At 52.9% G+C, this 20,975-nt stretch overlaps 1 protein-coding gene across 3 annotated transcripts in view; it reads left to right on the plus strand.

The window, feature by feature from the left end:
- The first annotated feature begins 3,351 nt into the window (after positions 1-3,351).
- Positions 3,352-20,975, plus strand: part of MGRN1 (mahogunin ring finger 1) — a 37,188-nt gene continuing 19,564 nt past the window's right edge. For 2 of the 3 annotated variants that reach the window (XM_079121386.1, XM_079121387.1), the window contains exons 1-4: positions 3,352-3,565; positions 17,299-17,417; positions 18,450-18,538; positions 18,790-18,936. In XM_079121386.1, coding sequence (XP_078977512.1) covers positions 3,478-3,565; positions 17,299-17,417; positions 18,450-18,538; positions 18,790-18,936 — 443 coding nt within the window. In that variant the 5' untranslated portion in view covers positions 3,352-3,477. Of the gene's footprint in view, positions 3,566-3,705; positions 4,340-17,298; positions 17,418-18,449; positions 18,539-18,789; positions 18,937-20,975 lie in introns of those variants that run through there. The other variant, XM_079121388.1, reaches the window with a different exon arrangement.

Genomic DNA, 20,975 nt, shown 5'->3' on the forward strand with positions numbered 1-20,975 from the left:
AGCACAAGACTTGACTGGTATGCCAGTTCTGGCACTCCTTTATCTCTATCTGGATCACTGTGGGGAGCTCAAGCCCCATTTTGTAGATTGGGAAGCTGCAACTGGAATCTAGCCTCTCACATTGTGGTATTCAGAACCAGGGGAGAAGAGTGAGCACCCAGTGGACCAGTAGGGTGTGTTTTTGCCAAAGGAGAACGGGCACCATCCTGGCAGGGCCCACTGGGTGCTCTTACTCAGGGAGGCAGGAAGTAACACCCCCCCTTCCCCATCGGCATCTAGGTACCACTTAGGTACCTGGTCAGGCTTGCCCTGCCCAGAAGGAGCTCTCCGAGGGCAGCCTTCTTGCAGGGGTGGATTTGATGGGGCCAGTTAGGGTGAAGGTCACCCTGTTGGCCACTTGTGCTCCATCTCAGTCAGCTTGTTTTCCCAGGGGTAGCAAAGAAGGAAAAAACAACCTTTTTTTCGGCCAGGATTAGCCTGCTGGAGGGTGGACTTTGGATTTCTTAGTAGGCTGGGATGGGACCTGACAGTTGGGGCCAGGAGATGGGGGGAGGAGGAGGGAAGCCATTCCAGCACCACCCTTATCTTACCTGCGAGCCAGGGAGGTTGAAGACCTTGCCAACATTCACAAGTACACATGGCCAGTTAATGGAGGTGTTTGTTTCCTCAGTAGCCTGCAGGCTCCATGTCTAGCATGATCTACCATTTGATCCCTGTCACCTGGCTGATCGCCTGACATATAGTAGCTGCAATGATAAATATTTGTTGAATAAATAAGCGAATCACCCAAGATGTTGATAGTGGAGCTTGGACCAAATCAGGAAGGACCTGTTTGCCTGCTGTGTGTGAGTAAGCACAGAAAAATTGCTGAAGGGGTTTTGAGGCATCTTGAGTCCAAAGCTCTAAGAATGTTTAAGAAAATCCAGCTGGCTGGGCTTGGTGCACATGCCTGTAATTCCAGTGATTTGAGAGGCTGAGGCAGGAGGATCACAATTTTTTTTTTTTTTTTTTTTTTTGGTACTGGGAATTGAACCAGGGACTCTTTACCACTGAGCTAAGTCCCCAGCACTTTTTATTTTTTATTTGCTGAGGGCCTTACTAAGTTGCTGAAGCTGTCCTTGAACTTGCTAGATGACTGCAAATTTGAGGCCAGCCTGGGTAACTTGGTGCAACCCTGTCTCAAAATAAAAAATAAAAAGTGCTGGGATGTAGTTCGGTGTAGTGTCCCTGGGTTCAATTCCAAGTACAAAAAAAAAAAAAAAAAAGCCATCCAGCTGGCAAAAGATCTACCCTGGCTGGCTTTGTGGGGAGGATGTGCTCTTAGAGCTGTTTTTCAGTGGGAACAGTATGGTCTTCCGAATTCTCCCTCCCTCCCTCTCTGTGACCAGGTAGGGCAATAAATTGAATGCATAGCTGATATATGTATGTATGCATATGTAAGTGTGTTATGTGATTCAATGGAAATAAAATAAGGGAAGAAAGACCACCCTGGGTGGGAATGTCTTCACGCTCATCCTTCAGGGACAAGAGGTTTGACATCTGCACATTGAAGAATTACTGTCTCTGGGAGAGGAGAGTGCCAAGGTAAGAGCAAATTTCAGCTTTCCACTTGTACAACCAGAGAAGGGTACTTCTCCAAGCTTCACATTCCTGTTCTGTAAATTTGGAATAAAAATAGAATTTATGCTGGTCATGCTGGCACATGCCTGTAATCCAGTGGCTTGGGAGGCTGAGGCAGGAGGGTCACAAGTTCAAAGCCAACCTCAGAAATTTAGTGAGACCTTGTCTCAAAATAAAAAATAAAAAGGGCTGGGGATGCATCTCAGTGGTTAAGCACTCCTGGGTTCAATACCTGGTACAGAAAAAAAAAAAAAAGATTAAAAAATTTTTTTTGAAAGGCCTGACTTTGTAGCTCAGTGGGTTTAATTTCCAGTACTGCCACCAAAAAAAAAAAAAAAAAAAAAAAAAAAAAAAAGGGGAAGAAAATAGAACTTGCATCAGAGAATTAAATGAGCTAATATGCCCACAGCCCTCAGTATAATGCCTGGCACATATTAAATGCTCAGTAAATGTGCATTTTGTTCGTAAGTAGGAAGCTTTAATCAGGCAGTCCCCAAAACCCGAAGTCTCCTCATAACCATCTTATTAATTTGATTTTGCAAGATTGACTGACAGTAAGGATCATTGGGTGGTGGATTCTGGTCCCTGGGAAGGTATAGAATATTTTTAAAGAGAAATTTAACGTTTTTAGTTATACATGACAGTAGAATGTACTTTTAAAATATTTTTTAGTTGTAGATGGACACAATGTATTTATTTTTATGTGGTGCTGAGGATCAAACCTAGTGCCTTGCATGTGCAGGCAAGTGCTCTACCACTGAGCTACAGGCCCAGCCCAGTAGAATGTCTTTTGACATATTATATATACATGGAGTATAACTTACTATTTTTGTGGTTGTACATGATGGGGAGTTACACTGGTCATGTAGGTATAGGGTATTTTAATATACGTGTTTAATTCACCGAGGTGAGTTTACCGTGTGGGACCTTTCCAGCCCCTGGCCTTCCTAGCTGTTCTCTTGGCACAGCAGGCTTGATTTGGGAAACCTATCTTGGAACCCAATTCCTCAAGTGAAAAATAGGTAAAAACAAAACTCCCTTTGGCCTCCTTCAGAGGTGAGAGTGAGTCAAAAGCCAGGAAAAATCTTGCAAACTGCCAGGCTTCAGTCTTAACCCTGATTCTTGGAAACTTTCTTTCAGAACATATATGCAGCTCTTGGTGCATTAGTGTAAAATGGAGAGGTCCACTGCCTTCAGTGGGGGCTGTAAAATTATGTCTCCAATGCAGTCGTTTTAAACCGGGAGGGTGGTACACCCCTTAAGTCCCAGCTACTTGGGAGGCTGAGGCAGGAGGATCAGTGGAGGCCAGGAGTCAAGTCCAAGCTTGACAACATAGGGAGACCTATTTACAAAAAAAAAAAAAAAAAAAAAAAAAAAAAATATATATATATATATATATATATATATATATATATATATATATATATATTATTCTGAAGTTATGCCTTGAGTTCTGGCCAAGGCCCAAGCAGGTGGGCGCTTCCCCAGTGAGCACCACCCAGGTAAGCCTGGTGGCCCCGCAGCGCTTCCTGGGCGTAGGCGAGACACGAAACCTGGGCAGTGCAGACAAGCAAGGGGGTGCCCAGGGCGACGCTGAGATTGGGGGCAGAGAGAGGAGCCTCCCGTGGGGAGGCCGCGGGGTCGCGACCCTCCACCCGGCCGGCCGGGGGCGGTGCGCCGGGCCGCGGCGGGCGGGGCCCGGTGGCGAGCGCGCAGGCGCGGGGCCGCACGTCCCGGGCGGGGCGGGCGCGAGGCGGCGGCGGGGACGCGCGTCCGTGCGGCCTGGTCCGCGCCGTGTCGGCCGGAGAGGACGCCGCCGCCCCCCGCGCGCCTCGCCGCGCGCCTCGCCCGCGCACCATGGGCTCCATCCTGAGCCGCCGCATCGCGGGGGTGGAGGACATCGACATCCAGGCCAACTCGGCCTACCGCTACCCCCCGAAGTCCGGTGAGCGCCGCCGGCGGGGGGACCGCGCCTCGCGTCGCTCGGGCCGAGCGCGAGGGGCGCCGGCCCCGGGCTTCCCGGCCGCTGACCTTGGGCCGGGCCCTCGCGCGCCGCTCCCCGGCGGCCTGGGTGGGATTGCGCCGCCGCGGCCCGGCCTCGTCCTGGAGGCGTGGTGCGGAGCCTGGTGCGGAGCCTGGTGCGGCCGCCCTCCGCCCCTCCCGGCACCGGCGCCTCGCTCCCGGCCGGCCCACGAGGGTCGGCGCGGCCGGGAGGGCGAAGCGGCTGAGGGGCAGGGCCGTCGGCCGAGCTGGAGAGCAACAGGATGGCAGTGGGTGGAGGACACAGGGACACCCTGACTTGCGGCTTAGGGACCTGAGCCACCAGGTGGAAGTGACTTTCCCAAGGACTCGAGCGCATGGAGGCACCGCTGGCACCAGGACCAGTTGTCGCACTCCCAGAGGAACCCCGTTTCCAGAGCGTGGCCCCCAGAACTTTGAGCTCCAGTTCCTGGCTCTCCATCTCCTTGTGGGGTCGTTTGCGGTGGAAAGGAGAGACCCCCGACCACATGGGACATCCAAAGGGGCCCTCAGATGCTGGTTTCTGAGCATCCGATCTGATGTGGGCTCTGCGTGTCTTGGGACCCCCAACAGGCCAGATTTCCTTCGAGTGTGGTCAGAGACCACCTGCTCCCTGAAGTAGGGAAGCTTGTTCAATATCTGAGGCTGTACTTGAGACTTACTGAGACCAGGGAACACGCCTTTTAAGCCCATTCCCTAGGTGAGTCAGATAGTGTCTCAAGTTTGAGAAAGTGCCCTCCCTACCTTGGTTGAAAGAAGGTGAGGGTCAGGGGCTATGGGAATGCAAGGGCAGGAACCGACCTGGCCTCCAGGTAACCCAATGGGATGGAGTCAGCTGCCTGCTGTGCAGGGAGAACTCCCTGCCTGCTTGTATCCCAAGCACAGCAGCAGGGCAGCCTCAACTGATGTGGGGTTGCCAGTCCCGTGATTTCCCTTGTGAGGCTCTGTCTGTGTTCTTCCTGTCTCTTTGGCTGAGTGACCTTGGTCAAGTTGCTTAACCCCCTGGATGTCTGTTTTCTCACTTGTAAAATGGGCTGGTAACTTGTAGAGTGCTCAGACTTGTCTGGCATATAAGAAATCTTGAGCAAATGGTAGTATAATTGACTGAAAAGAAAACTAGGTGACTGATCTAGAGTCTAATGTCACTTAGCGGTGGCATGACAGATGTCAGAACGTTTACTGTGGCACCTCCCGTCACCCGGGACCTGACCTCTGTTAGTGTCCCTTCACTTGGGGATTGGACAAGACAACAAATATGTGGCACTTACAGCACTGCTTTCTGATTCCAGTGTGGCAGATGTTGCCAATCATTCGTGACATTCCTTTCCACTGAGCCTGGGCTCGTTTCAGAATCCATCACAGAACACCCCACCAGCTGCTGCTAATTGATTGGTGCTGGCACTGCAGGTGAAACCCATGGGCCACCTGGGCCTTGCAGCCAGCAATAGCAGAGTTCTGGGCCTGCCCAGTCCAAAGGCTGTCCTGTCCAGCTGACATGTTTTTCCTTTCTGTTCCTCCTCCTTCTAGGTGCCTTATACACATTTTCTTTCATTGTTCATCTGTCCTGGGGATATTAGGATCCTGGCCCTGTGTCTGGGGATACACTGGCTTCCCAGGTTCTTGAGAACTCTACAAGGTCAGGGAGGGTCATTGGAAAACAGAAGGGGCCTTACCAATACTTCAGTGTTTCCCGAAGGTGGACTGGGGACTGTAGAGGGTTTAGAGAGGGGGCACTCCTGTTCTGGGAAAATTGTCTTTTCAGGTCTGTCAGTTTGGATGAGTCAAGAGAATCATTGGGTGCTGGTGTGTTTTTCAATCCTTGCTAACCCCATCCAATTTTCTTCTGTCATGGAACTTGCAGCGTGCTCTGCGATAGTTCTTAGCTTGAATCAAATGACACTTGGTTTGTTTTTATTGTGTTTTACTCTTAATGGCTTTGGGGTATAATTTGTGCACCTTACAACTCATCCACTGCAAGCTTGTGACTGATGTGTAGACTCGGTGCTGTAGGTGTGTGGAGTTCTGCACCCACCACCAGACAGCTCCTTCCCTCCCAGGCGTTTGTGCTTGCTTGTGGCCAGTTTCTGTCCTTTGCTCCCACCCCAGCCCATCACTGCTCTGCTTTCTGTCTTTAAAATTTGCCTTTCCTGGACATTTCACATGAATGGAATCGTGCAATGCACGGGTTCTTTCTGTGTGTCTGGCTTCTTTTACTTAGCGTAATGTTTTCGAGGGTCAGCTGTCTTGTAGCATGCATCTATACCTCTGTGTGGTTATGGCGTGTTTATCAGTTCACTGATTTGTGAACATTTGGGTTGTTTCCTTAGTTTGGCTGTTAGGATCAATGCTGTTGTGAACATTCAAGTATAATTGTTGTGTGGACCTGTGTGTTTATTTCTTCTAGCTGTACGCCTAAGTGTGGAGTTGCCGGGTAATGTGGAGCTATATGTTTAACCTTTTGAGGAACTTCCAAAGCAGCTGTACTGTTGTGTATTTTTTTCCTACCAGCAGCGTGTGAGGCGGCTGGTTTGTCCTCGTCCTTCCTGGCCATTGCTTGTCCACCATTTTGATTTCAGCCAACCTAGTCAATGGGAAGCAAGACCCCACTGTGCTGGTGATTCATATTTCTCTAGTAACTGGTGATGTAGAACATCTTTTCATGTGGTCATAGGCCATTTGTATAGTGTGTGTGTGTGAGAGAGAGAGAGAGCAAGAGGTCTGTTTAAATCTTTTGTCTGGTTTTTAAAAATTGGATTCTCTTCTTATTGAGTTGTGAGAATTCTGTAGGTATTCTGGATACAGTTCCTTTGCCAACCATATGATTTGCAAGTATTTCACTCCAGTTTGGTTTTTTGTTTGAAGAGCAAATGTTCTAAAGTTTTGACGAACTTCAGTTTATCATTTAAATGAATAATGCTTTTAGAGTTCTATTTAAGAAATACTTGCCTTGCCCAAGGTCATAACCTAGCTTTTACCAGACCCTGGATTCAGTTCCCAGTACTGCCAAAAAAAAAAAAAAAAAAAGCCATGGTTTGAGGGATGATCAAGGGCGTCTTTCACGTGTGGGACTCAATTTCTTCAGTATCATGTGTTGTGAAGAGGATCTTCCCATCGAACGCCTTCACACCTTTGTCAAAACTCACAAATGTGAGAGGTCTTGTGTCTGGCTCTTCACTCTGTCCCTTTGACGCCCATGTCCATCCCAGCGTGTCTCATCTGGGACAGCTCTGCCTCTCGGCATTGCACCATGTCTGGAGACACACATTTCATCACAGCTGGGGACAGGTATCTGTGCTGTTGGCATGGTGGGCAAAGGCCACAGGACAGCCCCTGGTGTGCACGGTGCTGTGACTGGGAAGCCCTGGTCTGGCCTCACCAGCAGCACCTGCTGCCACCCAGCTTGCTGGTGGGTTGACATGAAGCCCATGTCCTCTAGCCACCTCCTCTGTGGTGTCCAGGGTGTGCGCAAACCCTCACGTTCTTGGATATGTTTTGCAAGTAGCTTGTCAATTTCTACAAAGACAGTCTGCTGAATTTTAATAGGGATCAATCACATGGAAAGTATAGCTTGACTTAGGAGAATTGCCATCTTTACCATGCTGACTCTGCGTCCATGAACATGACCTGTGTCTGTATTTATGATGTATCAGTGTTTATCTGGATCTCTAACTTCCCGATGGTAGTTTTTTACTTTTTTTTTTTTAATTATTTTATTTTATTTTATTATTTTTTTAGGCACAAGTAGAGATTTATTTAGGAAGGCAAGGGTCATGTGACTCCAAGGGAGAAGGTGGGCTCTCCAGATACTGATGCGCTGAGGCAACTTTTTAAGGGCCAGCAGCACTCATTTCCCCAGTCTTCTGGTGATGTAAAGTCCCTTTCATACGCTTCTTTAATTAATAATTGATTTTGATTAGAATATTAAGTACAATTATGTGTTTAAGTAATGCACAGTCCTTGCAGCTTGGGGAACATTGTTCGTGTCACATGCCTCTGATTGTTGGTGAGGACCCCGAGGCTCAGGTGACAGTGACTCACAGTGGGTTAATGGTAAGACCAGATTTAAGGGTAGGCCCCTGATCCCAGCCTGATTCTGCCCACTTGCCTCCCTGGCCTGCCTGATAGGGGCCTGGTGGCCACAAGGGACCACCCTTGTCACTGCAGCTCTCTGCAGGCTTGGTCTGATGTGGCACTTTGTGCAGACTTATCAGCTTGCTGAAGGGCCTTCCTGCCTTTCTTGCTGTGGGGCAGAGAGAGCAGGGTGAGGGGACCAGCACCTCCTGCAGGGGCGTGTCCTTGTTTGTCCCTGGAGATGCCCACACTGCCCTGCCTCCTGGGAGAGAGGCGGAGCAGGCACGTGCCTGGGGCCCGTCAGTCTGGGGCTTTTGTGCTTGTTGGAGTGGGAAGTGTGGGTCTTTGTGAGCTGGGCCCTGGCTCAACACAGATTCCCCTCTGGCCGTGGCCCTGGCGCTGTAGTCGGTGGACATGGCAGTAACAGCAGCTGCCATGTGGGGGCTATGCCCGGAGGCCTGTGTTGTCCCTGCAGGGCTGACCCAGGATCACGTTGGGTGCGTGGAGTCTGAGGTATAGGCAGGTACTGCCTCTATTCCATCACACAGCGGGCTGGTCCCCCAGCAAGGTCCAGAGCAGGTGTGAGGGCACACAGCCAAGTCCTTAAAGAAATGAGGGCTTCCAGCATGCAGAGCGATGCCTGCTGCTTGAGGCCACTCTGGAACCAGTTCACCCAAAGAAGTGGTGGCAGAGGGGTGCAGACTGCGGCCCCCGTCCTGGGTGGAGTGTGTCAGTGCTCATTCCTTTTACGGTTGAGTAATACTCGGCTACCAGGGTCGCCTGCACTTTGTCATCAGTCAGTGGACACGGGGAGTTTCCAGGACACACTTTCTGCCTGCACCCAGAGAGCTTGCTGTGGCTTCTCTTTTCCCTGTTTTGTGAGAGGCCAGTTCCCAGCGTCCCTCTGCCTAGGTGTCCAGTTCCCAGTGTCCTTGTCTGGGCTGGGGCTCTCTGCAGCCTTGTGCTCCTGGGACCTCTGTCAGAGGCAGAAAGCAGGAATCCTTGCCCGTGGGCTGCTTGCAGCTCAGTGGCAGAGCGCTTGCGTAGCATGCTCAAGGCCCTAGCTTCCCTCCCCAGTGCTGCACACACACACAAAAGTTTAAATGTAAAGGTGTGGTGGTGCGTGCGTGTAATTCCAGCTTCTCCAGATGCTGAGGCGGGGGGTCTCCTGAGCCAGACAAGCACAACAAGGCAAGACCCGCCCCAGGAAGCCAGTTTTTGTCTCCCAGGAGGGCTCCTCTCCCCTCCTGTTTTCTTGCTGGACTGGTCAAGACTACGAAGCTGTGTTCAGAGGTCATTTTTTTGGTGGAGGGGGAGAGGGTACTGTGGTTTCCACCCAGGGCCTCATGCACATAATGCTCTACCACTAAGCTGTATCCCCCCCCCCCCCCGCCTTAATGTATTTTGGAGGGGAGAATGAAATCTTTGTTTTTTATTTATTTATTTTTATTTGGTGCTGGGGATCAAACCCGGTGCCTCACATGTGGGAGGCAAGTGTTCTACCTCTGAGCTACAGCCCTAGCCCCTTTTGTTTTTGTTTTGAGGTAGGGTGCTGGGCTTGCAGTAAGATGTGAGTGTCCCTCATTTATCAAACCCAGTTTATCCACAGGTGCTCTGCTTGACCCGGCACTGGGTCTGCAGTGGCATTCCTGGGCCTGGTCACAGCTGAGCTGGAGGCCTCAGTAGTGGCCACTGCCATCTAGTACCTGAGTTTTGCTGCACCGTCCTGCCCTCTGGAGAATCCAAGTCCAGGCGGTGAGAGCTCTGGAACCCTCAGGAGGAGGCTAGCCAGACACGGATGGGCCAGTGGTCCTGTGCTTGGAAACTGGCAGTGAGGGCCCTCCTGCCAGGGAGGCAGGCTTTGTTTCGGGATGTGTGCGGGAGTGAGCTTGTTGTCTTCCTGGCTTGGGGGCCACCTTGTTTTCAACACACCCTGCCACCAGGATGCTGTGAGCTGGAGATCAGCCTGGAATCCTTTCAGGGACTTGCATGTCACACCTTGGAGCAGCTGGTCAGTGTGGTGAGGAGAGCCCTGGCTTTGGTCTGAGGCTGGACTTTGGTCCCAGCTGAGCCAGAAGCTTTGTCTGTGACCTTGGCCAGTCACTTGCTTGCCATAGACCCAGCTTCCCAACGAAAGCCCAGGGTAACCTGTTTCCCCGGACCCCTTCTGGGTTTGATTGTGCCTGTCCATGGCAGTCAGCAGGGTGTGGCTTGGCCCTGGCCCAGCTGGCTTTTGTTTTTCATGGGGCCCAAAAGTTTTCTGGGAAATGTCCTGCATTTCCTGGTTGACCCTGGGTGGTGACTTCTGCCTGTACAACCTCCAAACCAAGTGTGGCCGCCTGCCTGGCCCTGTCAGGGTCACATTCAGCTTGCTTCCTGTGCTGTGTTCATTGCAGCCTTCCAGCTTCTTTTGTCTGGGTGGTTTTGTGAAATGGAGGGTGGTGTTTGGTCACCTCCTCCTGCCCTGCCTTGCCTGGCTCAGCGCAGGGTCTATGACTGTAGGATTGTTCCCCTTGCCAGCTGCCCCTGCGGCTGCCCAGCTCTTCCGCTCTCTGCCGCCTCCTGGCCCTGGCACTTGGGGCTCCCTGTGGGAGTGACGGAAGTTGTTTGCTGAAAGGCACTGCCTGGACTGGGGAGGACAGCTCTCTGCTCCCCAGAATAGGTGCCACAGCTCATGCAGATGTGTGAATGAGTCTTACTTGGTCACGTTGTCCCCAGCTCAGGCAGGGCAGTGCTCCTCCTCGCACGGTAGCACCGTGGCCTACAGGGGTCTCCTCTGCAGGTGGGGTTCAAGGCTCCAGCCAGTGTTGACTTCCCTGATTCCTGCCAGTGACTCTCTTCCCTGTTGCAGACAGGGACAGTGAGGCTAGAGAGGTTACATGGCAGGCCCAGAGTCACCCAGCTGGATTGCGGTGGGGCGAGGGCAGGGTGGCAAGCAGAAGAGTGCTCTTGTGCACACAGGTGGACTCAGCCTGGGGTTCCTTAAGTGGGGTGACTAAAGCCAGGTCAGAACCCCTGGTACACCACAGCCTGTGGGGCTGCCGTCCTGGCCTGAGGCTGTGGGGCTACTGACCAGGCCTGAGGCTGTGGAGACTGCCATCCTGGCCTGGGGCTGTGGGTTGCTGTGGGCCTGGTGTGGGCGGGGACATTCCTGAGAGCAGCGCTTCCAGGACCTGTGATGTTCTGACCACACAGTCCAGGCCCAGCTAGGTTTGGTGGCTCTGGCTGAGTCTGCGACTTGGCGATGCTGCGCCTGGTGACTGGGAACACCATCCTAGTAGAAAGCGAGAAGAATTTCCAGCAGGTGGAGCCAGTGAACCCCGGGCTGCTGAGCTGCTGGCCTGTCCTGCTCTTTCCGCATGTGGGAGCCTGACTCGGCAGCCCAGCCGCATCATCTGACCCAGGGTGTTTCTTTGGGAGGTGCCCTGGGCATCTCTGATAATGACATGGTTTGCCTGGCGTGGTTGAAAACACAGGGAGTTCCAGCAAAGATGCCACCTCTCGTCTGTGGCCTGAGTGGGTCACTTGCCCCTGCTGTGCCCAGGATTCATGGTGTCATCCACCTTCCCTCACATGTGTCCTGCTCTTCCTGGGTGGGGCCTGGTAGTCACAGGGTGCAGGACTGTGGCCACTTGTAAGTGGTGCCTGGTCTCGGACAGAGGGAGGACAGACTGTAGCCAACAACTACTCGGGGAAAGGAGAGGCCGTGCGAGGTGCTGGTCAGGGCGGGAGGATTTGACAGGGACTGTGCAGATGGCCTGCAGCTGGTCAGGTTGCTTCCCCTGGAGTCCTAAGGCAGCAGTAGCAGGGGAGGCCGAGTGCCGCTCTGGCTAGTGCCCGAGGCAGGGACCAGCACTGGGGGCAGAGGGTACCTGGCCTTTAGGGGCAGGCACAGCCAGCATGTGGCCCCAAGTTGAGTCAGACACTTGGAAACTGCATTCTGGGTAGGTGGTTCTTGGGCCTCAGGACCAGTGAATCCTGGCACCAAGATGCACAGTGGCCGCCTTGCTCTCAGGAAGATGAGCAGTTGGGTCTGTAGTGGGCATAGCCAGGGAAGGCCTTTCTGAAGTAGTGGACCTTTGGGGTCTGCTGCCCTGTGGCTGTTGGGGTGTCCCAGCTGGGCTTGGGTACAAATGGTCCTCAAGGGTCCAGACCAGGAACCTCTGACTTGGTGGGTCCCACACTCTGGTCTCTGGTGAAGTGGATATAATGAAAACTGGGTAGTGGAGGGTTGGTGCGGAGGGCTCGGGAGGTGTGGGCCCTGTTTTATGCTCCCCACCCCTCCCCGCCCTCCTCCGGGATGCCCTGGCAGAGGTTTGTGTGGACCCTTCTGTTCAGCTGTCCAGTGTGGCCTTTTTTTTTTTTTTTTTTTTTTTTTTTTAAATTGGGATGGGTCCATCATGTCACCCAGCTGGTCTCAAACTCTTGGGCTCAAGCTATCCTCCTGTGTCAGCCTGAGGGGCTGGGACTGCAGGCGGAGGCCACCACACCCCCTGTGCTGTTCCTGCCCTGGCCCTCCCTCGGCAGGTTGTTCCTGAGTGCCGTAGTGTCTCTTCCTGTTGTGAAGCTGATCAGTGCACACAGGTACCTGGCAGACATGCCTGAGTGGCGGGGCAGCAGGAACCCCAGGGTGTGCTTGGCTCCCTTGGGCCTGTGTGGGACCGTGCCTTCCCCTCCACTGGCCATGCCTGCGCCCCCACAGCCATCTGTAAAGATGATTGGCACTTTTATTGTCCCTTCTGAGGTACGCGTGTGAAGGAGTGCTTGGTCTTTACCCCCATTGTCCAGGTCACCTGGTCACCTGTGGATAGGAGCAGAGTCTGCATCTTCAGGCAGAGAGATGAACCATCTGAGCTGGAGTCTTGCTTGACCGGTGACAGTGAAGAGGGAGACCGGAGCGAATGAGTTGTCCCGGCGTGGTGTTTGAGGACCGTCCCAGGCTCTGAGGCTCCTGGAGTGCTTGCCCTGGAGCGGGCTTTCTAGGACCCCTTACGTGGCCAGGGAAGGGTTTTCAGCCCTTCTCATAGGAAAGGCCTTCATGTGGCTCTTTGTGTGTGAACAGCTGCCGTTGTGAGTGGCAGTGGCACTACCAGAGGGCACAGGCTTGGGCCCCAGCTCAGACTTCTGCACTCAATTTCCTGAGTGGGAAGTGGCTGCAGGGGAGACTGGGCTTACGCCCACCCCAGCAGGCTTGGGGAGCCAGTGCACGTGGCCTTAGGCATCTGTCATGTCTTCTTGTTTCTCACCTCCTTTTCTTTTTTCTCCCTCCCCCCTGACAGCTCTGCCTCCTTCTCTTGGCCCTGAAACATGAGCGTGCACATGGACACACACACACACATGCAAGCACAATGCACATGCAGACATGTACACCATACATGCAGGTGCAACAATCATGTGCACCTGTTTATACTTGTACATACATACTGATCCTTCCAGGAACTGCTACCAGTTTCCCCAGTGCACACATTCCTTCCTCAGAAATTCTCTTTTAAAAAACTGTGGGCAGTGGTACATATACACAGTGGAATACTACTCAGCCATAAAGAAGAATGAAATTATGGCATTTGCTGGTAAATGAATGGAACTGGAGACTGTCTTGCTAAGTGAAATAAGCCAATCCCAAAACATCAAAGCGGATGCTGACTCACAATGGAGGGGGCAGAAGGGGAAGTTCACTGAATTAGACAGGGAGGAACGGGGGAAAGGAGGGGAGATGGGAGTGGGAAAGACAGTAGAAGGAACCAGACATCTTTCCTGTGTTCATATATGGCTACACGACCCGTGTAACTCCACATTGTGAACAATCTCAAGAATGAGAAGTTATACTCCATGTGTGTGTGATATGTCAAAATATACTCTACAGCCATGTGTAACTAAAAAGAAATTTAAAAATAGTATATGAAATATAAGCTGGGCACGGGTGCACGCCTGTAACCCCAGTGACCGCAGGGGCTGAGGCGGGAGGATCGTAAGCTTGAGGGCAGCCTCAGCAGCATAGCAAGATCCTGTTCAGAAAGGGCTTGGGATGCGCCTGGTGGTGGCGCACTGCCGAGTGAGTGTGAGGTCCTGGGTGGCCCCCAGCCCTGGCAAGTGAGGACACACACACACAACAGTGCAGACTCCTTCGCTTGGGACTCACGGTCAGCACTGCTCATTTGTTTCATCCTCTCTTGAGGAAAAACAGGGCTGGCATCTCCCTGACGCCCATCATGCCTTCCTGGCCTTGGGGGCCCCGTGCGGGTGTCCCCATGTGAGCTCCAGGACCCCCGTGGTGCGTGTTCCCTTCCCCGTCTGTGTCAGCAGCTGCAGGCCTGTGCTGTCCCATCCCAGCCCTGGACACGCGGAGTCCTGGCTCGGCCACTGCCACCGTGCACTTCCCTTTTGATGAGGATGGGACGGGACTTGGCTCTTTTTTTTTTTTTTTTTTTTTTTTAAATGCTTGAAAGTCTCGTTGATTATGCTGTGCATGTCTGCAACCCAAATATGTACTTAAGTTGTAATTAGAACCTGAAAAAATTCATATCTATAATGCTTTGAGAGAATTTTTCACATAGTTTAAATGGCTGTGACAGATTCCCAACTGATCAACATAAATGCTACCGTTTTTACCAATAATAGGCAGAAATACCAAAATACGTTGAAAATGTTTCTGAAGTGGTTGGGCTACCCACCCCCGCCCTGTTGATTCAGTTCGTTCATGTTCTGACAATTAAACACGACCTGATGCTGAGACAGCACCCATTTCAGCGTCAATTCTAGCTCCTTTTCTTCTTGCTGCTGTACCAGGATTGAGCCAGGTCCTCGCACTGCCAAAGCAGGAGCTCTGCCACCCAGCTACGCACCCAGCCTTTTTTGTTTCTCACGGTGAGAAGGAATCTCTCCAAATTGCCCAGGCTGACTTCTTCCTACCTCAGCCTCCTAGGTAACTGGGATTAAAGGCATGGGCCACTGTTCCCAGCTAGCACTATTCTTTATGTAAAGAAACCTTGATCCAATAAACAAGTAATGAGGGCTGGGGAGATATCAGTTGGTAGAGTGTTTGCCTTGCATGCACAAGGCCCTGGGTTCGATCCCCAGCACCGCAAAAATAAATAAATAAATAAATAAATAAACAAGTAATGAGAATGAACAAGGTTTTGATAATCAGTCGCAAATCAAAACTACTGAGATTTCATCTCACCAGTCAGAATGGCAGTCATCAAGAATATAAATAACAAATGCTGGAGAAGATGTGGAGAAAAAGGAACACTTTCACACTGTTGGTGGGACTGTTCACTAGTATAACTGCTGTTCTAGTCAGCTATTTTGCAGCTGTGACTAAGTGATCTGACCAGAACAATTTTAAAGGAGGAAAAGTTTATTTGAGGGCTCACGGTTTCAGAGATTTTAGTCCATAGAAGGCGACTCCAGTCCTCGGGGCTCAAGGTGAGGCAGAACCTCATGGTGGGAGAGGGTGTTGAGGGAAGCAGCTTTCATCAGGTGATCAGGAAGCTGAGAGACTCCACTCTCCAGATATAAATATGTACACCCCAAATCCATGCCCCAATTCCAACCTCCTCCAGCCACACCCCACCTGCCTCCAGTTACCACTCAGTTAATCCCATCAGGGATTAATTCACTGATTAGTTTAAGACTCTCAGAACCCAATTTCTCTGAACCTTCTTGCACTGTCTCACACGTGAGCTTTTGGGGGACACCTCACATCCAAGTCATAACAACCACTTTGGAAATAAGGAGGCACCTCAAAAGAGACTTGGCATGGAGAGGGGCTGGGGATATGGCTCAGTGGTAGGACACTTGCCTAACTTGCTCAAAGTCCTCCATTCAATCCCCAGCACTGCAAAAAAGAAAAAAAAAAAAGCATGGAACCACCATAAGACCCAGCTGTACACTCCTCAGAATTAAAGTCTTCTTACTACAGTAATACAGGTACACCCATGTTTATCACAGCACAATTCACAGTAGCCAAACTACGGAAGCAACCTAGGTGTCCATTAGTAGGTGAATGGATAAAGAGAATGTGGTATAGCCAGGCGTGGTGGTGCATGCTTGTAATCCCAGTGGCTCTGGAGGCTGAGGCAGGAGGATCGCAGGTTCAAAGCCAGCCTCAACAATTTAGTGAGGCTGTAATCAACCTAATGAGACCCTGTCTCAAAAAATAAAAAGGGCCAGGGATGTGGCTCAGTGGCTAAGTGCCCTTGGTTTCAATCCTGGTACACAAAAAAACAAAAAAACTGTATATCCACACAGGCACAGAAACAATGAAGTTTTATTCAGCCATAGAGAAAAAATGAAATATGTCATTTGCAGGAAAATGGATGGAATTAGAGACCATCATGTTAAGCGGTATAAGTTGAACTTGGGTCTCGGGGGCTGGGGTTGTGGCTGTGGCTGTGGCAGAGCGCTTGCCTAGTTCGTGGGAGTCACTGGGGGGGTTCGATTCTCAGCACTGCCTATAAATAAATAAAGGTCCGTTGCCAATTAAAAAGTATTTCAAAAAATAAGTTGAACTTAGAAGGTCAAGGCTCATCTGTTTTCTCTCATGTGGAAGCTAGAGAGGAGAAAGGAAACGAGGGGTTGGGGTGGGGATCTCAGGAGAATCAACCGGGAATCAGAAGAGGAAAGGGACGGGGGGAGGTGGCAAGGAGGGGGATGTGCTGGGGCGTCATTTTTTAAAAAATTTTTAGTTGTAGATGGACACAATCTACAACTATTTTATTTTATTTTTTTTATTTATTTTATTTATTTATGTGGCGTTGAGGATTGAACCCAGGGCCTCATGCACGCTAGGCAAGTGCTCTACCATGGAGCTACACCCTGCCCCTGGGGTGGGATGGTGGCTATATTATATTGTGGCACATAGGCATGTGTAGCAGCAGATCCCATCAGTACCCACAGCTGCAGTGCACCAGGCGAAAGGATGGCATGTGCGCTGGCAGCATTGGGTCCACCTTTGTAGAGTTCAGTGTCTTGTGCTTTGACCTTCAGATGATCTTCATCCTTCTCTCCTGGACTGTGGCTTCTGTGATATTGTAACTACTGCCAACAAACCTCCTGTGCCAGTCTTACATCTTTTAAAAATAATTTGTTGGTTGCAAGTAGTGTATGTTACAGGTAGAAAATTCACAAAATAGAGTAAAGCAAACAAGAAGTAGCAATTGCCTGTTGCCTCTTGATCCAGAGATGAGAGTTTGTAGCATTTGTTCTGCTGAAGAGCAGAAAGCCTAAAACTACCCTAACTTTGGAGCCCCTGGGGGTCTTGGCCCTCAGAACCTGGGGCAGAGCTGGGGTGTGAGTGGAGGGAGAGTGCTCACCAAGTGGATTCAGGGTGGAGACTGCAAGCCTATTTATTTAGTTATTTATTTATTTTTGGTAGTGGGGCTTGAACCCAGGGGTACTTTACCACTTACCCACATCCCCAGTGTGTTGAAACTGGCCACGTCAGAGGCTGGTGGGCACCTTGGAAGGGGTGGGGCCAGAGGGACAGCTCTGGGCCAGGCACAGGCCGGCTTCTCTAGGATGGACTGTCCTTGAGGGCCAGGTTTCTTGAGCCTCAGAACCTGCAACTCTAGTTCCTTTTTTAAACAGGAAACTACTTTGCCTCACACTTCTTCATGGGAGGTGAGAAATTCGACACCCCCCATCCTGAGGGTTACCTCTTTGGAGAGAACATGGATTTGAACTTCCTGGGCAGCCGCCCAGTGCAGGTAGGTCCCACTGGGACTGGCTCGGGTGGCCATGGGGTGGGAGCCCCGCTGTGAGGATGAGAAAGCACTCAGTCACCCTAAGTGGGCAGAGTTCCTGGTGAGGCTGCATCTGAGTGAAGTGGGGCAGAGATGATGGGCTGCATCCCTGCACTGCCCCAGGAGGCCAGACAGCCAGCCGGGTGGGTCCCTGAGGGACCAGCAGACATTATTATTTTATTTTTTAATTTTGAGACAGGGTCTTGCTAAGTTGCTTAGGGCCTTACAAAATTGCTGAGGCTGACCTTTAGCTTGCAATCCTCCTACCTCAGCCTCCCCAGCCTGCCCAGCTGCTGGGATTACAGGTGCACCACTGGACCCAGCTGAGTCTTAGTTTTTAAATGATGGAGAGAGGCCAGGCAAGATGCTGAACCCTAAGGCCGCCGCATCCTGGGCATCCCTTGGGCCTGCGTGCCTCCTCCCAATCAGGGCTCTCCAGGCTGTTTTAGACACAGCATCTGGGTGACGTGAAACCTTGACCCATGGATGCCTTTGGGTGAAGACTTGGGCTGGGTGCTGCCCCTCCTACCTATGGGACCAGCAGGCACAACAGGACCTTGTCTCTGTGTGTCTGTAGCCTTGGCCTCTGCCCAGGCCTGGCTCATGCAGGCCTCCTGTAGGTTGAAACCACTGTGGATTCTCCTGCAGCTATGAGAGGTGGCACAGAGCCATGTGTGTGCCGGCTTCGCCTGTGCTCCTGTGTGGCTGTGTGCCCTCACCCGTGCTCAGGGGTGGTGGGTGGGTCTGCTGCCTTCGTGTCCTGCAGGAGTGAAGCCTGAGAGCCCAGGTGTGGCGGCTTCCCCTGGGGATCCCTCTGACCAGGTCGAGTTACCGACTTAGCCCATGTGCTGCCTGTGTGGCTGTGGTTTCCTTCAGTGTAAACGGGAGTGACATGAGTAGCACGCCCAGGACTGCCTGTCTGCACTGGGACCCCCGCTCCTGTCCTGTGCCTTTCCCAGGGAGTCACCTGGGATTACTGTGGGTTTTCCCTCCTAGTTTCCCTATGTCACTCCTGCCCCCCATGAGCCAGTGAAGACTCTGAGGAGCCTGGTGAACATACGCAAAGACTCCCTCCGGCTGGTGAGGTAAGCCATTGTCCTGCCTGCTGGCACCTGGGGCCTGTGGCCCGGACACTGCTCGAGGTCCAGGGACCCCAGGTGTCTGGGCTATCTCTAAGCCAAGAGGGTGCACCCCTGTCTCTGGGGCAGGAAGAAAGGGAAGCAGAGCCTGGTTGTTGGGTCTTGGTGTCCCAACGGGGGCAGCCTCCGCATGTGCAGCAAGAGCAGACGTGTCCAAGCAGCTGACCCTGCGGTCCCTCCCTCTGCCCCTTGGGTAGGTACAAAGAGGACGCCGACAGCCCCACCGAGGGTGGCGGGACACCCCGCCTGCTGTACGGCCTGGAGTTCACCTTCGATGCCGACGCCCGCGTGGCCATCACCATCTACTGCCAGGCGGCGGAGGAGTTCCTGAACGGCACGGCGCTGTGAGTCCCGGGCTCCCACCCGTGAGCCTCGTCTCTGTCACCACCACAGGGAAACCCGCGGGCAGCCCCTGTGCTCTCGGCACTTGGTTTTGTTTTGCTTTCTCTCTTCCTTTGGCAGGCTAGGCACGCTGCACCCCTGCACTTGGCCCCAGCCCTGCCTTGGGTCTGGCGCGTAGAGGCCTCACTGGTTACTAATGAGCACAGGAGTCCGTCTCTCTCCGTTCTTGAGTGGGGACTGAAGGTCCAGGCCCTGGTCAGGCTTGTTCTTTCTAGTCAGCCACCTCCAGGAGCCCACCAGAGTCCCTCCTTAGAACCAAGGCCCTGTGTCACAGGAGGTTCCAAGGGGGGAGCGTTCTGGGGTTGAACACCCCCGAGCCCCAGCCCCAGCTCTCTGTGGTTTATTTGGAGACAGGGTTGCTTAGGGCCTCACTAAGTGCTGGGGCTCACGTAGCTCACGGGTGCCATAGTAGCCTGTGGTGAGCTGGTGGCAGGGAGCACTCTATCATCTGAGGCCCTGGATGCCCGTCCTTCCCCAGGGACTCGGGGCCTGGGCTCCGGGGCAGCCAGTAGCCTCCCTGGGCAACCCTCCAGGGGGAAGAGGTGCCTTTTTCTAGACCTTTTACCTTGAGGCTCCACTTTGACCCCAACACTTGGTTACTTTTTTAGTGACAGAAATGTCTGAGGACATACTTAGCGTAGGCAGGGAATTTGGAGGTGCAGGAGTATCTGGATGGCAGTGCCAGCTCCCTGTCCCTTCCTCACACCCCATGAGCCCTGGGGCATTCTTGGTGACCTGCTGCAACCTGAGCCAGCGTGGCGCTCGGGGCCCTGGTGCCCTGTGTGGGGCTGCACTGTGATGGCCTGGAAAGTGTGGCTCCTGAGTTGTCGCTGGGCTTAGCCACCACAGTGGAGGAGCCCAGAGCCTGGGGAGGTCAGATGGGCCTGGTATGGGCAGTGGCCAGCTCCCCACGCTCCCCAACCCTCCCGGCTCTGTGCTGTCACATCCTGTGAACGTGCTTGAGAGGGTCCTTCTGTTACAAGAGCTGGGGAAGCAGAGGATGACCAGCCAGGCCTGGCTGGTGTGACCGCATAGCTTCCCTGAGCTGTGTCCCTGGGGGCCAGGTGGCAGTGGAAACGCCCCCTCCTCCTTGCTGAGACCTGGCACAAGGCATGCTTCCCTCCTGGAACACTGGCTCCAGGGGGCAGAGCCAGATCCCAGGACAAAGCCTGGGGGCACAGACCTGCCAGCCAGACGGCTGTGTCCTGAGTTGCAGGGCAGGTGGCCGTCCTGCACCTTCCCTGACCCCTGGCCCTCCTTCTGACAAAGAAATCGAGACTCAGATAAAGGATTGGGATCAGGGTCCCACAGTCCAAAGAGAAGGCCCAGGTCCACCTGAGCAGTCCCTCTACTGCATCCCAGGTAGACCTCCCAGCGGAGCGCCCTCCCTCACTGGCCCCAGCCTCCAAGCCCTCGGGAGTGTCCTTTTTCTCAGAGACCCACAGAACCCCGGACAGCGAGCATGAGAGAGGAGCCCAGGGGAGGGAGACCGCAGTGTGCCAGGATTGGAAGTGCCTGTGCCCTGGGGCCCAGAGCGCTCTCCTGGGGGTCTGCCTGGCGTGTCCTCCAACGTGGCGCTGAGCCTCATGCAGGAGGGTGGTGCTTGAAGCAGTGCTGGGAGTGGCAAGACGGGGGACCACCTGGTGTCCCGGCCTCTCCAAGGGGAGCTGTGGCCTGGCTCAGGGAACTCGGCCCCTTGTGCCTGACAGTGGCAGTGTGTGGGTGGATGTTGAGGGGAGTCCTGTGCCCATGTGTGCCCAGTGTGTGTTGACTCCAGAGCCACATGCTGGCCACTTTGGGTGGAGGAGTTGGCATGGTGGGCGGGGAGGAGCGCTCTGAACTTTGTCCATTCAGAAAACAGTGAGGAAACCAAAACCCGGTGGGCAGGTGTCCCGCGTCTGGGAAGGTGGCAAAGGTGTCAAGCAGGTGTGGGCTCTGGAAGTTATCACCAGGTGTGACTGGGCAGAGCTGCAAATTGAGC

Source organism: Sciurus vulgaris (genome assembly GCF_902686455.1).
Source record: "Sciurus vulgaris genome assembly, chromosome: 18".
NCBI lineage: Eukaryota > Metazoa > Chordata > Mammalia > Rodentia > Sciuridae > Sciurus > Sciurus vulgaris.